Consider the following 22,177-nt stretch of genomic DNA (forward strand, 5'->3'; position numbering starts at 1 on the left):
GAAAGGGGCACGAGATCTCCCGCTACTCGTTACGAGACGCGGCACCTCGGACGTCAAATGTGCAAGTCAAGTCAACGAGCAAACATAAAACACATGACACATAGACAAAAGGTAAAAAAAACTTTTTGATTTATCACAACCATTTCTATTGTACGGATAAACATAAATAACATTATAGCCTCTACTTTGTTGCCAGTTTCCACTCCTTTTACTGTTTCATTGATCTGCTAACCATGCAATCAGTCAATAGGTGTTTCTATATAGGCTTTTCTGTCCAATAAATGGAATGACTCGTCTCTAAAGCAACATCCTCAGTCATAGCGTATGTAAAAGACAGATGCAGCGACAATGACTTCCCCTTTTTTTGAGCGCTACTGTTGTGAATTATTGAGTTTGGCTTTGACATCCCGCCTTGGTGAGAAGGAGGTGCTGGGGCGGAGGGAGGGGTGGATCTGACTAAAAACCCGAGAATGTAAATCAAAGCAGGTACGCCTCCAAACACACTTCTCTTTGAGACCTCAACTATGGAATTAAACACAAAAGCACCATCTAAGTTATGCTAAGAAAGACGTGGTAATTTGTCACTGTGGCATAAATAAAGCATAATCTTATCTTATCTTAAAAGCCATGACTCAGGATAGGCCTTTAAATGCATTTTAAGCTGATGCCGTTTTTTTAAAAAACAGGAATGTAAGGCATTTAGTGTATCCCTGAAAGAATGCAGGGACGAAATCAAAGATTGAAAAGGCACCATAAAAATAAATGCGAGACACAAACCCACCAGAGACCAAAAACAAACACATTTCAACTTTAACAAGTCCACCGAATTGCTTTACCCCACAAGACACAAGCAGTGAATTTGCTGTTTTAATGAGCGTGGCTCCCAGAGACACTTTTCTTGCTGAAACCTTCCAAAACACAGAGACAAGCCTGTACAATGCAGACAGACATAACTGGAACAGGAACGCAATTTATGTTCCTCAGCACATTCAATCGGAACTAAAATGACGCATTAAATTGTCAAGTCTCTGCTTTAATTTGAGTAGGTTTACATCAACGTAGAAAAAGGGTGTAGGACTTTTACAACTGACTGATCACAATGACGTCAAACAACATCATCACCAGCATAATGTGGCGTCTCTCTGTCTCTTGTCTGCTGTTCGATTGAGACCAGAAATACTCACTTGGCCTATATATTCCAACTCCTCATCCTAAAAATCTCTTTTTTTTTTGCAAGTCATAAACACTGACAAACGCTCCGTGACTTCATCCACAGGTTTCTTGAAGAGCATTTTTGAAGCCCAGGGTGGTGACTCCAATCGTGGCTCCAATCTTAACTTCCAGCTAATTCTAAAACCTTGTTAAAGACGAGGAGTGTGAGTGGAGTTGTGGTGGACTATCAACCTCTGGAAATTACACAAAACCTTCAGCCTTGATAATAAGTTGAACAGGTGAGTTTGTTTCGGCCCCAATGCAGTTGTGACGAGCTTTAAAGACATGAAGGTCTGCAGGTATTGACTTTTTGAGCCACCCTCAAGTGGCCAATAGGAGAACTGCAGTTTTTAACCCTTGACCATTACAGAACTACCACCACGTTTGACAGACTAGGAGGCCGTTTTGTCCTGCACTCTCCTCTTCCCACTTCATAGAGGCTGACTTAATTCCATCAGTACATACGTATCTGTTCCAGGAGTCTGGGTTTGCATGCCGCTACCAGATCTTGTTGTTTTTGTTGAGGCTTACCAAGGGTTTGCATGTTGTGGTCAATCATCTGAGGTCATGGAGAGCGTTCGTACTGTGACTTAATGTGAGTCATCAAGTGGTTTTCCTTCACCATTAAATGGATTTTCTGGCCATCTAAAGTCCTGTGCTCTCCAGCTGACCAGGACGTAAGGCATTTTCTACTTTTCCTGTGCAGAGTTGCTGTTTTTTCTGGCAAACCAACTGCATCTGATACGATATCAGATGTCAGAGGTTTTCAGTTATTATTTTAAAGCATAATTATCTTCTACGCTTACACGGTGTCCTCATTATATCTCTCTCAATCAATTCAGAACCACAACAGCCGAGAAAACATTTAGTGGCCGAGGGTTTGATAGATTTTCCACTCCGGCTATTTTAACAGTGTCAAAAGGTTCATAGCCCAAGAAGTCTTTTTATAGTGTTGATGCAACACTACTCAGATTAAAGCTGGAAAGAATGTCATGTCCACTTTGTTATTTCAAACTGAATGTGCTGATTGATGCCTATGTCCAAATGCATCCTATGTTAGTGTGCGTGCGTGCATCCATCACCTTGTTCTTCATGAACTTGGAGTGGGATCTGTAGACCTCCATCTGTTTGATCTCCTCCTCCCGTTCCTCGCTGCTCAGAGCTCCGTTGGACTTGAGCATCATCACCTCCTCCTCCATCTCCCTCATGCCACGCTCCAGCGAGCTGATTTTTGCATCCTGGCGGGACACGAACACGCACATGTGAGGAGATCAAGCTTGACGCCCTACCTTCCTGGAGCATAATTAACGACCTGCATATCACTGTGGCGTTTCAGAATGATGAGCAGGGCTGGCAACGATAGCAAAGCTCACATGAAAGGTAAAGGAACAACTGCTGAAGAAAGGCATTGTCTGAATAAACTTAAATGTTTACCTTCATTTCGATGACTGTCTGCAGGGCCTTGGTTTTTGTGGACTCTGGAGCTGCTTCGTATCTCCTGTGCAGCTCCTGAGAGACACAGAAACCACGATGGTCAGAAGACGACAACGTGGGAGACATAGAGGGATGGAGTGAGGGAGAAGAAGGACGTGGGCCCGGAGGGGAAACAAAAACAGCTGGGAACTGGTGGAGAGAGGGCTGAATGGTGGGTGTAGGCCGTGGAGCCGGAGCAGGGAAGGATGGTGAGTGCTGGAGGGAAGGATGGAGGGACGGATGGACCGAAGAGGCGACAACGAAAGAGGGAAAGTGGGGAGGACAGGAGGACGGGGGGACAGCGGGGTGGATGGTGTGGCGGTGGAAGGGAGGGGAAGGGGCGGGGAAGGAGGGAGAGGAGCGGAGTTGGGGAGGGCGTGACGGGGAGAAGGGAGGAGAGGGTTGGAAGGGGGGAGACACGTGGAAAGGAGGTGGGATAGGGATGGAAGGAGAAACGGGAAAAGAGGGAGAGATGGGAATGTAGGGGGAGGCAGGGAGCTGTTTCCCTCTAGCAGAAGAGCTGGCTTTTAGCTTCCTTGGGTCGATCCGGGTTTCCCACATCGTTCAAACTGCGACAGTTTCGGCCTCAAATGTGAACGAGCGATCAAACCTGACGAGTTAATTCAATGAATTAGCTCCATAGCTTCACTGTCTGTGGGCTTAAAGGAAATGTAAACTGGTTTAAAAGTGCAAATTAAATAAAAAAGATTCAGTTCAGATGAAGAAATTCAGTCTCATGTCTTCTGATATTCAAAAATCTAACTACAGCATGCAAGCCTCAATCTCCCACAGCAGAAAAATTAAATCTACAAGAAATCTCGAAATCTTTTCCTAAGAAAATCCCCAAACTAATTTTAACTACCCCTAATTTACTGAGCAAAACAAAACGAAATCCCATCCGTCTGGGAGTTGTTACCACACCACAACTCACTACGCAAATGAAGTGAGAGCAAAGGGGCAGTGGAGGAAGAAGAAGAAGAAGTGTAGTGGTGGTTGTAAAGGCACAAAAAGAGAAAGGACTGAGTGTAAGCGAAGGGGGGGTAGTGAAAGCAAAGGGGAGAACATAGGAGTCAACGCATCACTGCTTTTCTTTTCTTTGGAGGCAACACACTTCGAGGCGAACAAAGACCGCTAATGCATAAGCCAGGAAGCATAAAAACACATATGTGAATAGGGATAGTAGGGTGCCATAGCTAGAGGCACATGCAAGAATGCTATGAATACCCATGAGCACACACTAACACACACAATCTTGCTTGGTAACCCTGGAGAGCGTTACAGGTATGCTCTGGGCTCAGCTCTTATAAAGCAGATGCTGCTTAAAAGATTTTCAGCCTTATCCACGGCATATTGATCCAAATTAAAAACATAGCTTTAACAGCAACAGTTTTTCTTTTAATGGTCTCTGTTTCTCTGAGACTCAGCTACAAAAAGCAGCTGTTCTTCTGGGAACCTGCAATCATTTGTTCATTGACCTACAAGCTGGTTCAGCGTGGATTTCTCTCTCTAACTTTCTTTTATGCAAGACGAGGGCAGCAAGAAGTTTAACGGAGAGAAGCAGAGGCTGCAGCTGCATTAGACGTGCCACGGCGTACAGCCACCTGAGAAACTGAGCTGCAGAAAGCAAACTGTAACGGGTGGTGTCTTTGCACAACTTCTCTCTAATGCCTAGAGAAGCAGAATCGAGGAAGCCTCTATGTGCTCGCTTTACAATGCACAGAAGATTTACTAGTCATTAGGACAGATGCGTGCTCGATGTGGACATAGGTTAGCATCCTCACAGATTTCGTGTGTGCTTCTGTAAAGGTATTTCACTTTTAATAACTGCAAAACCACTCAGTCTCCATTAGGAGCATTATTAAAGAGTTAAAAATATTGCTATAGGAAGTTGCGAGGACTAGCTTTTTAATTAATGAAATGTTCTAAAAAGAAAAAGTGTCAGCAGCACAGCAGGAAGTTATCAAGACAAATACTTAACAGACACATTTAAAATCTTTAAAATACTGCATAACCTTATTGGGTTTCTCCAGGGATGCTTTCTGTTTTGTATTTAACAGTGTCAAAAAACAAAACAAAACAGAGATTGTCTACCACGCTGACGCAATGTGAAGAAATATGTGACTCTAGTGAGTGTAACTATATCCCCTAGTAATGTTTTAAATATTTTCTGATTAATAAATGCTTCCCGACTGCCACATATCTCCCCGTGTCTGCGTGGGTTCTCTCCGGGTACTCCAGCTTCCTCTCACTGTCCAAAGACATGCTCGTTAGGTTAATTGGTGATTCTAAATTGGCCGTAGGCGTGACTGTGAATGGTCATCTGTCTGTCTCTCTGTGTTAGCCCTGCGACACCCAATGACAGCAGGGATAGGCTCCAGTCCCCCCACAACCCTCCAAGCAGAGGACAAGCAGTTACAGAAAAATGAAGAATGAATATTTCTGATACAGATTTGTTCTTGTGAGGCATGCACATGTGAAGCAAATCAATATGCATGATGAATATTTTGAAATAAACGTATGAAAAGCTTATATTGCAGTTCACTATCTACATCTTGCCACTAGGGGGAGGTGTTGTATAAAACAAGAACAACTTGATGAATGAACAGTTTTTGCAGATACAGGGTGGATTCCTATTTATTTCCATTTATTTGTGTCTGTGTTGTATTAAACTGAGTGGAAGCGGCCAAGGCCTGGATATAAAAACACTTTCACATCTGGCAGTGCACAAAGACACACCCCTGCACACACGGGATTATTTGACCGCACATTGTTTCTCTTTTGCTGATCACACACCTCTCTGAGCTGCAGCATCTCCTTGTCTTTTTGCTCCAGCAGGCCCTCCAGCTGGTGGATGGTCATCTCGGCGTCGGCCAGTCGTCTCGTCCGCTCGTGGTCCTCTTCGGTTGCCCGTGACGACAGGCCTTTGCTCTGCAACATTTCCAGCAACTTCTTTATCGACTCGTCCCTGTTAGACGAGAACAAAGAATAGATTAATAAATCACTGACCAAACGCAAACATTGAAGTCGCGCGGCTGCCGATCGTCACCTGGCAGTTAGCGTGTGTTTCTGCGTGTCTATCCTCAGCTCCATTTCCTCCACGGTCTTCCTCAGGAGGAAGAGCTCCTTGACCTGCCGCTCGTACTCGCCGTGGAGCCGCATGAAGTTCTCCTCCGTCATTTCTTGAGGGGGAATGGACTGGTTTCCGAGGCCGCCGGAGAAATCTGGCTGGAAGAGCTGGTTGAGATCGCGCTGGATTCTGAGCTCATCTTGTAAGGCCTGGATGGAGCACTGGAGATGCTGGTGGGACACAGAGAAGACAGTGTGGATGTAGGGACACTGCAGAAGAAATTGTGAAGACCTGTTATGCTGAGCAATGAAACAGAAGAGCGAAATGTGGCACTGGCAGCCACTTCTGGCCTCACAACAGAACATGTTGCAGGGATTATACAGCATCTCCCTGCTGACCTGGGGCCCACGTGGGAATCACCAGGCCAAGCTGAGGTATAGTTCACAGTGAGAGGACACTTTAGCCGGCTGAGCTCATCCTGTCATTTTTAATCATATCTTTTATTTAACCAGGTAAAGGCTCCATTGAGATTAAAATCTCTGACTACAATCACTGTTTCTGATCCACCCCAGTAACCAGTTGTGACAATTCCACGTCTCTCTGAACATTATTCCAGGAAAAGGGGGCGGTATATTTAAAAGCTTTCCTGTCCAACACTGTTCAGACTCTGGGGACACATATTAGTCGAATGTTGGCAGAGCGCAAGGCCAAATTGATTTATTTTTACTCATACTTATATGCTTTTGTCTGACGAGACAAAAAGGACACTTAGCAGCAGAGCATAGGGAATAGTGGTGATGGTTTACTTGGCCAGTAAGGTATTTCTTATCCTACTATAGGGAAAAATTGCAGAAATCAAGTGTATTTTTGCTTGGAGGGAAACTGGATTTATTCCTAAAAAATAAAATATTTTAAGTCTCAACCTTTTAAAGTGTGGTTTAAATAGTTAATTCTGACCAGTAATAAATCCTTTAATCTGTGACCGATTTTAATTTCAACCCCTTGAGAAGTTGAGATCTTTGGAAGATTAGGTGATAAATAGAAAAACCTGAGAATAAACTTGAATCAGACAATGGGATGTCGCTTCTTTGCAAAGGTTTATAGTTTCTTTGTGGAGATCTGGGACTGGAAGCCTTATGAATAATAAACCGACCAGAAATGTTGGGGCAGATTCAGTTTTTACAGTAAAACATGTCCTCACTGTACTTCCATCCATCCATCATCTATTCATCAATGCATCCATCCATCCATCCATCCATCCATCCATCCATGCATACGTCATCCACCCATTCCATCCATCCATGCATACGTCATCCATCTATCTATCTATCCATCCATCCATCCATCATCCATCCATGCATCCATGCATACGTCATCCATTCATCCATCAATCCATCTATCATGCATCCACTCATCCAGCCATTCATGCATCCATCATCCATCCATCCAGTCATACAGCCATCCATCCATCAATCCATCATCCATCCATTGAGTCATAAACCCATCCAGTCATCCATTCATAAATCCATCCATTCATTCTATTAATGCATCCATTCATACATCCTAAGCATGGTAATCCAAAAGTCTCTTCCACTAGCAACACATTCTAGTTCTTCGTGATAAATCCCGAGGCGTTCCCAGGTCAGTTGAGATATACAGTAAATCCAGCAAATTCTGGAGCAGGGCGCAGCCAGTGTGGTGGTGGGGGGTTGGGGTGACCCGGGGGATTCCTCCCTGATGGCTGTTTCCGGTAAACCTCCAAGAGGAGGAGCACAGGAGACATCCTCATCAGATACAGAAACCACTTCAACTGGCGCCTTTCGACACAAACTGGCGCGGCTCTACACAACACTACTCTTTTGGTAGCGTCTTAAACTGGTCTCAGTCTTAACATCATGAACTTAAACGAACCCAATGCAATCAACACATGGAGCTTTACAGAACTCAAATCCCAAAAAGCACTTGTGTAGAGGTATTCTCTTTTGGGTGAGACCCTGTCATTGAGTCCTTGAACTTGTGTGATACAGACTGAATAGGACAGAGGCAGCATATGTGTGTCATCCCTGTTACAAAAGAGCCCTGGCAGGTAAGTATCACAGGCATCACTGCTGAGGAAGACGTGACACGACTTGAGCCCTGAGTCAGACAAAAGCACAGTCCATTATGAGTGTGCATGAGTGTGCATAAGTGTGCGAAGACGCGATGATGTCCCCAAGCTTATTTCAAAAATGCGTCACGCTCAACCTGAACAGAGTATTTCCAGAGATTAAAAATAAATAAACGCAGGTAGCAGAGTTCTGGGAGAAGAGCGCGAGAATGAGAGCGGGCGACAAAACAAGAAAGTTGGGAGGTTAAAAAAGGCAGAGATGCTATCGCTCCCCCTGCAGCTATCGTTAATCAGCGCTGACGAGGAAAGGAAGGAGATTAAAGGGAGAAGGAAAGAGACGGATGAGAGAGGAGGCAGAGGAAAAACAATCATTAGATATGAACGGCAAAAGCAGCAGATAGTTATAAAGAATCGCCTCTGCTGCTTTGTCTTACATTTTTATCGTCTTAATAATTTCCTGCCTTTATTGTATCGCTGGGAGTATTTGTGGGTTGGTTTGCTGACTCATACAATAGCTCCCAACACACACACCTAGAGACACACAGACACACATACATCTGGGACACTTCAGGGATGGACTTCCCAGAAGACACACAGCGATTGAAAGCATCCCTTTCCTTCGCTTAAATATTCTTTCTCTGGTTCAATCCACTTGTCTCCATGCCAACTATGAGTCCTTCCTCAGACATGCAAACAGTGACCCACCCAGGCAATAAAAAAAAAATAATCCTTAACTATTCTCAACACTGATTAAATGCTTAAAAGTTAATTGACTGATTAGACGCTAATTAAACGACCATTTGAATGAAATAAGTCTGAAAAAACACAATCTGTTCTCAGTTCTCATCAAACCACACATGTATATTTTTAATATCTAACAATCTAGAAAGCAGACATTCGGTTAGACAGCGGGAAACACACATGAATACACACGGCTACACTCATTAAAATAATATGAACTGTACGATACACACTCATATCAAGCGTCGTAAGTATGTCAGAGCTACACACACACACACACACACACACACACACACACGGATGAGGCCTCGCACAAATGCAAATCATCGTGCTTCTGCATGAAGTCAAGCAAATACAGACTCAACAACACACACGACTTCAAAAGGTTAAATATAAAGGACTCGTGCTCGGATTCATGCCTGTCCTCCTTCCCAGCACACACACACACACACACACACACACACACACACACTCTCACATGGCTGGAATGTGGAGCTGAGAAATGCCAGACCGCGAGAGAGAGAGAGAGAGAGAGAGAGGAAGAAGGGAGGGGAAATATAGGAAGCAAGAAGAAAATAACACAAACAGAGAGGGAGAGATAAGGAGGACGGAGTGAGGAAAAGACAGAAAACAGTGCGATAATTGTGTTTGGCTATGAGGGAGACGGAGCGTGGCTCAGAATCCAGTTTTGTTATTCTTCTCGGTTTCTGCTGAGTTGTCTTTGGCGCCGTCACCTTTGACCCTGTCAGACACTTCCTGATTCCACAGGGGACCGGAGAGCGGAGAGGAGGGGAGGGGAAGGGGAAGGGGGGGCTTCACAAGCCCAAACTAACACAGACACGCAAACACACACTCGACATTTATAACATGTTATTATTATGTGTTGTTATTAGGGGCCTTTGGGTCCTATGGGCTGAGGGGAGGGCCCTCTGTGGATCATCGCGCAGATACTTGATCAGTTTGGGATCTAGTGAATTTGGAGGCCAGGTCAACACCTTGGCTTGGTTGGCTGCTACCATCAAGGAGTATCATTGCTATGGGATGGGGGTGTCTGGTCTGGTCTAGGTGGGTGCTACATGTCTAAGTAACATCCACATGAATGAATGCCAGGTCTAAAAGTTTACCAGAAGAACATTTAATTGTCACAAGATGGTCAATGTTATTGACTTCTCCTGTTAATATTATGCCTGATCAGTGTAAATTGAGATTTTATTATTAGAAACTTAATTAACAGACCTATTATTTAAGTATTAGCTACACGTATGATGCTGAACAGAAAGACGGCGGACTACAAAAGTATCAGCATACCGTACGAGCGGTCAGTTCCCGTAAACGCTGTCTAAGTAGAAGTCATCATGACCGCTTTAACATGCACTTCAGTGACCAGCTGACAAATGCATTCGTCAGGAACCTTATTTTACAGCCGCCTCTTAAACATGTCAGAGCTTAAGTGCGGCTTTCTCCGCTCTGCTTCAAGGCGTGACTTCGACGTTTTAGTCTCTCTTTCGCTTCCGGCGTCGTGAGCGGTGAAAGAGAACGTCCATGTGACACATTCAGGTGTTTATTTTACTACACATCTGTAGGATGCTGGAAATCTATGAAAACTGACACATATTTAATTAGATACTATCTCAGTTTCACATTTAAAAGTTATCAGTTCTACTTTTTTAGACTGTAAATAGTGGTTTCCAATCAAATCTTACATTTTTTCCTACTTTGAGCCAGAAACCTGCTCTTTAGCAGCACTTACATAATTTTCTTTTATTCCCGTCTATATTCTGAGGGTTTCTAAAGAGAGATATGTTCATATATCATTCATGGCCTTGAATATATAAACATTTTATGCCTAAGACATGGCAAAATTAAACAGAAATGCATGCTTATCCGTCCCACATAGCAAAACTGATGTGGCCCACCTCTGGGCCACACCTCCCACTTGCACTCGGCCCACATGCCTGAAAGAATTCCGGCCCTTATGTGGGCCACATCCGGCATCCAACATGTGTGCCAGATAAGGCCCACATCTCAGCCACACTTCAACCAGAGCTGGCCCTAAGGTGGGCCAAACCATTTTCAGAAGTGGTTCCTGATGTCAGCCTTAACTCAGCCACTATATTTATGTGCCATATTTATTCATATATATATATATATATATATATATATATATATATATAAACAAGTACAGTATTATAAGCAAATGTTTATTTTTTTTAGTCATGTCAACACAGTACATTTAACAAACATTTAACAAATTTAAAAACTGTACATTTGTGATTCGAGACATGTCCATAAAGGTTTAAGATTGTATTTGTCACATACACAGATATATATAGTACAATGCATAGTGAAATGTATTCTTGTACCTGCAGCCAGTAGTACAAAAAAAAAAAAAAAAAAAGAGTACTACAGTAAAACAGTAGTAATTGTAAATTCCTTAACACACAAGGTAAACAATACAAGTGTAAATGTTCACCGATAAAAATAGAATAAAATATAGACTGTAAACAGAATATAGAATAAAATATAGATGGTAAAACTCAAGTGTAAACTTAGAGGGGGGGTAGATTGTATATATACACACACATTTACTTTATTGAGCAGTTATGTGAGTAAAGTGCAGTGGTATAAGTCTGGTTAAGGTTCAGAGTTGAGCAGGCGGATGGCATGTGGATAGAAACTGTTCTTCAGCCTTTCAGGCATCGGAAACACCGACCTGACGGCAGTAGAGAGAAAACTGGATTCTCCCCACTCTCAGCACGAGTTTAAGATATGGTGCTGTCCATTTCCTGCTTCCTCTTCATCCTCTTCAGTCTGCCACCATCTCTACCTGGAGAGAGATGTAAACATCTTTTGATGGTCCAGTCTATTTCCTGGTCTGTGGCCCCAGATGTTAGTCAGTTACACCAACAGCAGCTGAAACATACACACAAAGCACAAATGATTGGAAATTAACATTTATGTATCATTAGGTAATATGGCTACAGTAATTATATTAAAACTGATAGTGATGACAATATTCAGATAAGTGTTTTCCTACATCTGCTTGGTTTAATTTATGTACAAAACAAGGACTTACAGTGTTACACAAACTGAGTAGTCAGTATCAGTATGTAATCAATAAAAATAACTCTAAGATTCTTAAAAATAGAGTCTGTAGGTTTGTAAACAACATTCAAACTGACCCGTTTTATGGTTGTTTACAAACAATAGTTTCAGTCTAAGTTCCTAAACCTCAAACTTCACACCAGTCCCCTAGAACTGAAGAAGCTACTCGGATGAGTTGTGAAGCGTCTTCCAAAAAATAAATAAAATGAAAACACATAACACATACATAAATAAAACTCTACAAGTCCACAGTTGCCTTTTTAAACGCTATTTTTGTATTGAAGCACGATATATCTGCAATTGCCAGCGGAAAAAACACGCCAACGGTCAGCTAGCAGAAGCTATGGTAGTAGCACTAATGTTTAACTAGCCGGAAAAAACGTGAAAAAAAAAAAAGAAAACGACCCCTTCGGCAAAACATCTGCTGTGTTAAGTTCGTCTATATAATTTATTCAAAACGGATATGATAGTTTAACAGCAAAACAGAGCAGTGCATCCTTTCCTGAGCCGCATTTTAGGCTAACGGTAATCGTTAGCTAACGCTAACCACGCGTTAGCCACATAGCTAACCGTTAGCCACATAGCTAAACGTTAGCGCCCCTTGTTAACATTCAGGCTAGACTCTAGACATTGTCTTTGTATACCAACGGCTAGCGCATTGTCTCAAAAACAAACGTTATCGTAAACATAAAACTGATGTATTTCACTCACCACGTCTTTGTTGTCCGTCTCACCGGAGTGCACGAGCAGCCATCAGCTCCGTCCACAGTGACGTCGGTCGCGTCAGTCACCTGGACGGTTACGTTACTTCCGTTGAGTGGCTGATGAATTTAAAAAGTGGATAGCTGGCTGACCGTTGAAAGGCCGCTGTTGCAAAGTTTAACTTTAAATTTTCAGATCAACTGAGACATCTGTCCTGTTTCGACAAGAACGATATTGTGATAGTTGACATTGATTGACATCGACAATATATCATAATAATATTTAATTTACTTATTTATTTTTATTAAATCTGTGATGTTAAACAACTCACTCAAAAATATCGAAAAATAACTTTAAGGGTGGCATGAGTCCGGCCTCACATATGTGGCCCAGAGGTCTAAGCTGATATGTGGGCCGAATTCGGCACTCCACAAGTGGCCCACATCTGTCTGCCGGAGTCAAGACAGTGCCGCCTTTGCCGCATCTGTGCCATGTCCGGCTCACATGCCGTATGCCAGTGCCGAGTGAACGCCACCTGTGCCGGCTTCAAGCCAGATCTGGCCCACATGTCTCTGCTATGTGGGGTGCATATTCAGCTAGATGTCACCTTTTTTGCAAGTCTAAACCTTTAATGTCTAAAAACCTTGAAATATACAAAGGAATTGTCTTAATGTGTGTAATCAAGTGGGAGAGTTTGCATGATTTAAGCAATATGATTGGAGAAAATATTTGAATTTAAGCTGAAACCATTGTGGCCTGTACTCAGTTCACTGCAACAATAATTCTGACCTCTTATAAAACATGAGACTGCAGCCAGATCGAGATAATACATCATAAACATTACGGTTTAAAATGGGCTCCGAGCAAATACAAAGTTTAGTTTGGTTTAGACGGAATAAGATCCGCTGGATATGTTAGTGCAGCTGCATAGTTGCACATTAAACAAATGAATTCACGTCATGAGCTCAGAACGGAGCATGACTGGATTTCGTCTGCAAAAGGGAAAAAAAATAAATAAATAAAAAAAATCTACAGAAAGAAAGACACGCTAATGATCCCTTGTAAACCTAATGAGCAGTCTACACTGTTCATGGTTGGAGAGGAGAAGAGAAAATCCGTTTGTGAATACAGTGACAATTTTTCCATCCGCTCATCATCCCTCCCTCCGGCCACTGCTCATCTGTCGCTCAATATTAACCATCTCTGTGTTAATACTCCTCCGTCTCATCCCTCGCTTATTCTGTGCTCGCTGGGTGAGTCATGGCCCCCCCCTCCTCACATGCAGACACACACTGTGACAAAAAACTGTATACACACACACACACACACACAAACACGCTGAGCGCACGATGATGCCCACACACAGACAGACACACATGTACTGAGGACAACATAATGTTGATAACGTTGGAGGCTGTGGTCACGCTGTGTGTGTGTTTGTGTGTGTGTGTAATGACCGTGAGCAGTTTGAAAGCATCGCCCACTCAGGCATTAGACAACAGGCAGATTAACACACTCCCTGTCTTCTTCCTCTGAGGTGGAGGATGAAGAAAATAACGAAGAGGAGGAAATCAAATTTAAAATAAGGACGAATGGGTGAACACAAGAGAATGACTCACTGCCTGCAAGAATGAGAGAGAAACTTTATGGCACATACACGGAAAGAAGAAAGACAGAAAGAAATGTCTCGCTGAAGGAAAGAAAGGAACTACACAGAGAAAAAATTAGAGAGAATTATAGAAAGAAAGAAAGAAAGATAGAAAGAACTAACAAAAAGAAAGAAAGTAGAAAGAGAAAAAAAAAAAAGAATAACAGAAGAATTAAATTACAGCAAGAAAGTAAGAAATGCCTCGCTGAAAGAAAGAAAGGAACCACAAAGCGAAAAATGAAAGAGAATTACAGAAAGGAAGAAAGAAACAGACTAACAAAAAGTACAAAGAGGAAAAAAGGAAAGATTAATTGAAGAAAGAACAGAATTGGAGTGAGAAAGAAAGAAAGAACGAAAGAAATAAGAGAAAAAATGAAAGAATTATAGACAACAGGATTACAGTTAGAAAGAAAGAAAGAAAGAAAGAAACTACAAAGAGGAAAAATGCAAGAGAATTAAAGAAAGGAAGGTAGAAAGAAAGGAAGAAAGGATCTACAAGGAGAAAGAAATGCAATAGAATTATAGAAAGAAAGACAGAGAAAGAGAGAGAGAGAGAAAAAAATGAAAGAATTACAGAATATAGAACAGGATTACAGTTAGAAAGAAAGAAAGAAAGAAAGAAAGAAAGAAAGAAAGAAAGGTGAGAGTTAAATGCTGATCCTTATCAGTCACTTTGAGATGAAACAGGATCGAAGAGAGAGAAGAGAAAAGAGAAGAGAAAAGAAAAGAAAGAAGAGAAGAGAAAAGAGGAGGAAAGAAAAGAAAAGAAAAGAAAGAAGAGAAAAGAAAAGAAAAGAAAAGAGGAGGAAAGAAAAGAATAGGTCATTTAGTGAGAGTGAGAGAAAAAAGCAGCAGAAGAGAAGGAGGAGTGACTGTACTGTAATTCAGTTCATTCCCAAACTCACTCCTTATAAGGACAGACATGGCTGCCACACAAAGACACACACACACACACACACACACACACACAGAGTGAAAGTGGACGGAGTGAAAGGGGAAAAAAATCACAACGTTGCAGGAAAGGAGAGAAAACTGACTCCGTCTTTCATTTCAGTTTCAGATCCCTCTCTTTCTCGTCCTACTGTAAGAGGGACACTGTGTCTTTGTAAAGAAAAACGAAAAAAGAAACGGAGGGATCGAGTGCTTCTCCGCCGCCTCCCTGCAGCGAAGTTAAAGTTTTATAAGACGCCTGAGTGTAGGAGTCTCCTCCCTCCTTCTCGTCCTCCTCTCCTTTCAGTTAAATTCTCTCCATCCTTCCTTCTAGCCCACTCCTTTCTGTCCATCTGCTGTTTTCTCCCCTGCCATCGCTCCCTCTATTTACCTTATTCTCTCTCTCTCTATCTCTCTCTCCATCCCTCCCTCACCTATCTCTCCATCTTGACTAAATAAACACACAGGTTTGAAGACCATCTGTTACTGATGAGCGTTCATGCGTGAAAATCACACACACACTCAAAACACTACCGACGCGCACACACAGTGATAATAGTCCCGGGAGGTGAAGCTTTGTATCTCGTTGTTGACCTCTAAAGGTAGAAAGTGTTATTGTCTCACGTCCAAACGACAACAGACTCATGCACGGAGGAATAATGAGTCATCCGTCCACGAGCAGAGGACGGAAAGAGGCGCAGACTGAGGGCAACAGAAGGAACAATGTGACTTTTGGAAACTTTGCCGGGCACGCTCGCTGTCACACTCAGATCCTCTCAGTGGAGCATCATCGCATTTCTAGTCATCAGTCCTCGTCAGTTTTGCAAAATGAAAAATGGCATTGAGCTTATCAAGTTAAGTTGTTGTATTTACACCGATCAGCCACAACATTAAAACCACTGACAGGAGAAGTAAATAACATTGACCATCTTGTGAAAACACAATGTTCTGCTGGGAAACTTTTGGACCTGGCATTCATTCATGTGGATGTTACTTAGACATGTAGCACCCACCTAGACCAGACCAGGCACCCCCACCCCATAGCAATGACACTACTTGATCCCCAGCAGGATGCAACCTGACACATATACACCCACAAAAACGGTTTAGGAACAAAAACACATGAAAAACAGCACAAGGTGTTGACCTGGCCTCCAAATTCACTAGATCCTAAACTGATCAAGTATCTGTTGGATGATCCACAGAGGCCCCTCCCCTCAAAGGCCCAAACTAACAACATTCTGTTGCCAGACACCACAGGACACCCTCAGAATGTCCCTATGTCCATTCTCTGATGAGTAAGAACTGTTCCTGGAGGCACAAGGAAGACCTACACAATATTAGGAAGGTGGTCGTAATGTTACGCCTGACCCGTGTATATTAGCCTGACTCAGTTCTTATCAGAATAAGAGTCTGGGTTGGTGTAGTGTATATATTTACACAACGGGATAGTCCTCCGTGACGTTTATAACTGTATCAGCGTCCATGATACGACCGCCCAAAGATGTGATTGGCCCGGCAGATCTTTAGAACATGGACCAACTTTCCCCCACAAAAATGTTGTGGGTAGGGGAAGCTCTGGCTACACATACTGTATGTATAGCATTTTTATTTCCTTATTTAAACCAGAGCACACAGCTGCTGGGAGGGTAGGTCCAGCTAACTCAGCCTCGTCAGCCATTCACGGGTAGATTCTTTTTGAGTAATCGAGTCATGATTTCTGGAATGAGAGTTTTGTATTATTTAGCCGCTTTGAGCACCGCTATTCAATACCCCTTTAGGGTCCATTATATTTGGGTAGGAAGGGAGAAATGTCTGCGACCACTAACTCACATAGTGGATGAAAAGCACTAAGAAAAGAAAAAGAACATCTGATTCAGTGAACAGTGAGGGATTATTATCAATACTTTCAATGACACTGCAATGTTTCCAGGTCACAGCTACTACTTTACTTAAACAACGTTATTATAAACCAATAGGAGTGGGACTAAAACTGCCACGATAAGAGGAAAGTTTTCGAGCGTGCTGAAAAACTTTAAAGAATCCCATTTTTGTTCTCCTCGTCAGATATTCCACTCGTCTAATGACCGTGATCTCCTCACGTCATCCGACTGAACCAGCGAACAGAAAGAGACGTGGGACTCTCGAGGAATGCGCAAAATCTTTGCAAAATTCCAGCGTCTCTCTTTGTTTATATGTACTTCTCAGCTTTTTCTCTTTGACTCCCTTCCCATAAATCCTTCCACTCCCCTTCTTCTGCTTCGTCTGTTGACTCCCGTCCGAGGCAGCTACATCTAAAGTGCACTTTATAACAGGAAAGCCGAGCGGCGATCTGGATCCTAACTCCGAGTCAGTGTAGATCAGATTATAACGTGAGAGTTTTGCCTCTGACACTAAATGGCTTATAGAAAATATGAATGTTTAGACATGATAAGAGGATCTGCAGAACAATGCTGCTGTTCATCTTGTTCCCTTTTCTTCTCCTTCCACTAAATCCTCCATTTAAGTCTATTGCTTCTAGAGTTTTATCCACTTCGCTCCTCCTCGCCCATTTCTCTCCTGTCACATCAGCACCCATCAGTCTTTCAGTTTCTCCACATTTCATCTGCTTTATTCAGCTCAGTTTGTCCAGGCCGTCCATCCATCTCCCCTCTTTTTCCTCCCTCCTCCTGGCACTTGCGCCCCGGCTCCTCATTCTCCCGATTCCCTCCCTCTTCCTCTCCACATTTTACACATCTTTACATCTCGATCCATCTTCCTGATACATTCTTCACGACCCTCTTTCCTTTTTATCTGTCAGGTCTACGTCGGCATACGGATTGCGAGGCGAAGCATTTTTTTTTTTGCAGCCAGCTGGCAGCGAGACTTTCACTCTGGACGCATTTAGCTTTTCTGTAAAGTAAATGAAAGTCTGACACAGGAAACAATTGGCAGCATCAGTTTCTAATGCGTTTGAATTAATCTGAGTAGATGAGGGCAACGCCGGCGTTGACTAATGAAGTTAGATGTGCAAGATGACGTTAAGTGCTGAGCAATGATTATAAGTCTTTACTCAGACAGCAGAGACGCAAGTCCAAAGTGCTTTTACTGTATCTGTGAGTCCTCTTTAATTTACAGCCGTGCCACTTTCTTTATTAAGAGCGCGCAAGTAAATCACCGTCTCCGGTTGTGATTATTTAAACTCAAATGATTTCATCTGCGGAGAGGGAACAGATCAGAGCTCTGGTGGCACCATCCATTTACACATTAACCTCAAGGCTTGATTTACTGCCACGTTCACCGAGTGGAAAATCATGCCAGTCTCACTCTCTCTTCAAGATTGCGGCTCAGTCTCAAGCTCATGTTGTCGTCCCCCTGCAGGTAAAGTGGCGCCTTGTAACGGGCACCTGTCTGTTTGGATTAACGTCCTCACTCTCACAAACTCGGGGCTTTAATTTTACCAAAAAAAAAAGTTTGATCCAATACACAGTCGCGGTTTATAGACTCTCAGACGGTCTTCATGTATAATAATGGAAGGAAAAAGTTTTCTCCTTCCCTACAATAGCACACACCTCCATTTGCCACCAGCACCTTGACTGTTAAATAATAGAAGAGGATGAAAACAGTGCAGCAGTAGAAGTACAACAGCCACTGGCAGCTGCGTCTTCTCTAAAACACAAAGACACACAAACACAACTTTTGACGTCACACCGAATGCCTTCCCCTTCTGTAAAAACACACACAAGTGGTTGCATGCAAACAAAAAAAAACAAAAAAACAAAAACATGCACCGGATATAAATAGAAACGGCGGAAAACAGAGCAGTCTTACAAGATGTGAGCACGCATGTCTGCACCCATGCACGTACGCGCGATCAAATACAAATGCACAGATTAAACACATGCAGGTAACCGTGCCTCGGTCTGTGCCTCCGCAGACGAACACACACACACTTGTTTGTTACAAAAGCCGAATTGTCCTGACACACGCGTAAGCCTGCCAACAAGGACACAGGCTCCCTCCTGGTGCTCTCTCTTTCAACAAACCAATAGATGCACGCATGCAAATCACTGCCGCACGCAAACATTCACATACAGCCTCGACGCACACCTGACACACGCATGACGAGAAAAAACAAGCACACATGCACCCTCTTCCTCACACTCATGCCGGGTCGTGACGTCACCCGGCTCGCCCGGAGTACAGTAGATGATAGATGGCATGCAGCAGCCCCACAAACCAACAGACAGAGTGGTTATTGTCCCAGCTGGTATGATTCAACAGACCACGTAGGACAGAGGGGACCGAAGCACACAGCTCAGGGCAAACACTACATTTTAGGAAAACTTCATAACTACAGCGTGTTGCTTAATTTGTTCGAATTTCAGACAGAAAACAGCATCTTTTTATTTAATCTCGTTGTAGCAGCACTGGGTTTATTTTCAGGAGATCACTGTATGTCTTAAATGGAGACCCTGGACGTCATGGTTACGGTAATAAACCCTAACGGCTGCTTGCCTCCCTGCTTGATGTTGTATATTTATTAAATGGAGAGTTCAGTGAGGACAAGAACGGTGCGCTTTGGGTCGGGCACAAATCGGCAAAGAGAGGGAAAGAAAGTGAAGCTTTCCTTTGGCATTCCAGGCATTCCTTTATCTTTTCCCTTTTTTCTCTCCTTCTTCTCTTGCGCGCGAAACAGCGTACTTACCTGCTGTGATCAAGGAGGTGGAAGGAATTGGGTGAACACATTCACACACACACAAACCAAAGGAAGGCAGCAGAATGAAAGTGACAAATCAGATGAATAGGGTGGGTATCTGTGTACGGATCAATGGATTTGTTGGACGTTTGTTCTACTGAAATAAGTTCTGAGGCCAAACCTGTAGCACAGGTCCAGATGGAGAGTAATGGAGAGTTGTGAAAGAGAAGCAGTGACAGTGGGAGTGAAATGGTGGGACGGAGTAAAAACGAGATGAAAATGACTGGATTAGAGTGAGCAAGTGACAGAACACGACAGCGAATGGCAGTAGAGAGGGGGAGAGGGATTGTTTAAAGCTCAGCGGGGATGTTACACAGAACAGCCTCATATCTAACTGGACTGGGAACCTGCAGATTTAATGTGTTTGCCAAAAATAAAAACAGAAAAGCGACAAAATGCAACCTCTAGGAGTTTAATACATCCACTTGGAGCGGCTATACAAGGCACCCAGGGAGCAGCTTAGGGGTTAGCTGCCTAGCTCAAGCCGTGAATGTAGAGTCTAAGCTAGTCCACATCTTCCCCTGTACTACATACAAGTCAACTATGGTTATAATTGTTTAATGCTGTTGTCTTCAAGTTCATTTATCTGCTTAAATGGTCAAAACAAAAGGACCACTTTTCAAGATAGCATGCTACCTTGTCAAGAAAAACGTCTTGTGTTTTCCTGAGATCACGGGATAATTATGGAGAACATAAATACGAGCGTCTAGTCCATTTGATCACACGTTTCAGAGTCTAAGACTGCTGTCATGGCTGTCAAGATGGATCCATAGCTGAAACTCTGAAGTGCATTCGCCTGTTAAGTTTCAGGTGGGCTAGTCTTCTCCTTAAATGAGAAGCTCTGATCTGAATGTTGTAGTTTAGCCCTCAGGGTCTTTTCGTAGAAAGAATGTCTGGCTTTCTAACACCTGTTTGACATGGTGCATATACGACCAAACTCTCAGTTAAAACTGAATATTTTAACTGGGGCTCAAACTCCAGTCTAATGTTAAACCATAGACTGTATATAAATATGGACAATGCATCTCCACTTCCTTGCATTGGCCAATCTGACGCTATTTTCCCGGGGATACAGGCGCTGCCATCTTGGTTTGGAGCCAGAGTCTGCGCAGTACGGTCCGAGAGTGGAGCCACGAGCAGTCGTGATACTGATGACCCGACCAGACTTCCTCCAGACTCACTCGTGTTTTCGAATAATCAATACTACGCTCTCCTCTACCTTCACCAGTTTTGAGGAAATGTTGGATTATACACTGTACTTATTTATTTATTAATTTTTTACAACTCTCACGGTCCAGCGGGACGTTTTACAGAGTGGTTGGCATGGCAACTTTTAACCACCATTAGGTTACATCCTATATAGCGTCAAATAACTGTTTGGCGCAAGTCCCATCCACTAACATGGAGGGGGTGGAGCTTATGACCTATACTGCAGGCAGCCACCAGGGGGAGCTCTACTTGCTTTGGCTTCACTTTTGAGGAGCTAGTCCATCTTTATATACAGTCTATGCATTAAGCCCATTCAACTACCATGACGGCTCTACCATTAGGGCTTTATCACTTCACCTGACTGAGCAAACAACTCTTTGTTTTTGTGCGATGACAAATAATGAAGAAGCTTTCCCTCTTTTCTCGCAATGAATGAAACATTCATTCATTCATTCATCTTCTGTAATCGCTTATTCCTGTTAAGAGTCGCGGGGTCTGCTGGAGCCTATCCCAGCTGTCCAATAATGAAACAGTTTAAGTATAACGCTCATTCTTGATTTCCATACTTAGCAGCAAGCAATTCCACAATTTTGGTTAAGTGTCCTCTATAACTGTCAATTATAGGAATATAAATATATAATTAAAAGCATTAAAGTAATGATGGCAAACGAATAATCTGTCTATTAAATGACAATGAACCAAAATAAAACACACATTCCTTAAGAACTAGCTCCTGGAAGTACTTAAAATAGTTGAAATCTGCTTCCTAAACATAACCAAGCAGCGACTGAAGTGAGAGAAAAGAGCGACATAGTGTGAAAATGAACCGAAATCCGAACTGAACCCAAGTGATTTAATGAACTACCAGCACGGCTCCAAACTACTGAGGCTGGAAGCGTGGCGAGGCATGTCACAGGGTGCAACATTAGACTGGGCTTCCTTAAAAAGACATGGCACAAAAGACACTGCCAATTGAAATGCATTATTTTCAAAGTCATGCTCTGAGTCACGCAAAAAAAAAAAGAGGGACACAAATCAGCTGATTAAATTTTGTGACTATTGTGCAAACTTCCTGTTTTCACCAAATATTGAACAGAAACAACATGTGCACATTATCACATTTTATTTAGTGGATTTTGAATCTACATGAGATTAAGAAAGTCTGACGTTGTGGTTTTTAACATACACGATACACCGTGCAGACAGAAGAAGAGGAAGAGATAAAGACGGAAGCTGGCAGAAGGC

At 42.8% G+C, this 22,177-nt stretch overlaps 1 protein-coding gene across 3 annotated transcripts in view; it reads right to left on the reverse strand.

The window, feature by feature from the left end:
• LOC311508545 (ELKS/Rab6-interacting/CAST family member 1-like) overlaps positions 1 to 22,177 on the reverse strand; it is a 133,395-nt gene that overhangs the window by 95,925 nt on the left and 15,293 nt on the right. For all 3 annotated transcript variants that reach the window (XM_084573355.1, XM_084573356.1, XM_084573354.1), the window contains exons 5-8: positions 5,732 to 5,982; positions 5,479 to 5,650; positions 2,647 to 2,721; positions 2,295 to 2,450 (exon numbers count right to left, since the gene is read on the reverse strand). In XM_084573355.1, coding sequence (XP_084429481.1) covers positions 2,295 to 2,450; positions 2,647 to 2,721; positions 5,479 to 5,650; positions 5,732 to 5,982 — 654 coding nt within the window. The remainder of the gene's footprint in view (positions 1 to 2,294; positions 2,451 to 2,646; positions 2,722 to 5,478; positions 5,651 to 5,731; positions 5,983 to 22,177) is intronic.

This window comes from Chelon labrosus, assembly GCF_963514085.1.
Source record: "Chelon labrosus genome assembly, chromosome: 23".
In the NCBI taxonomy this organism is placed as follows: Eukaryota; Metazoa; Chordata; class Actinopteri; order Mugiliformes; family Mugilidae; genus Chelon; species Chelon labrosus.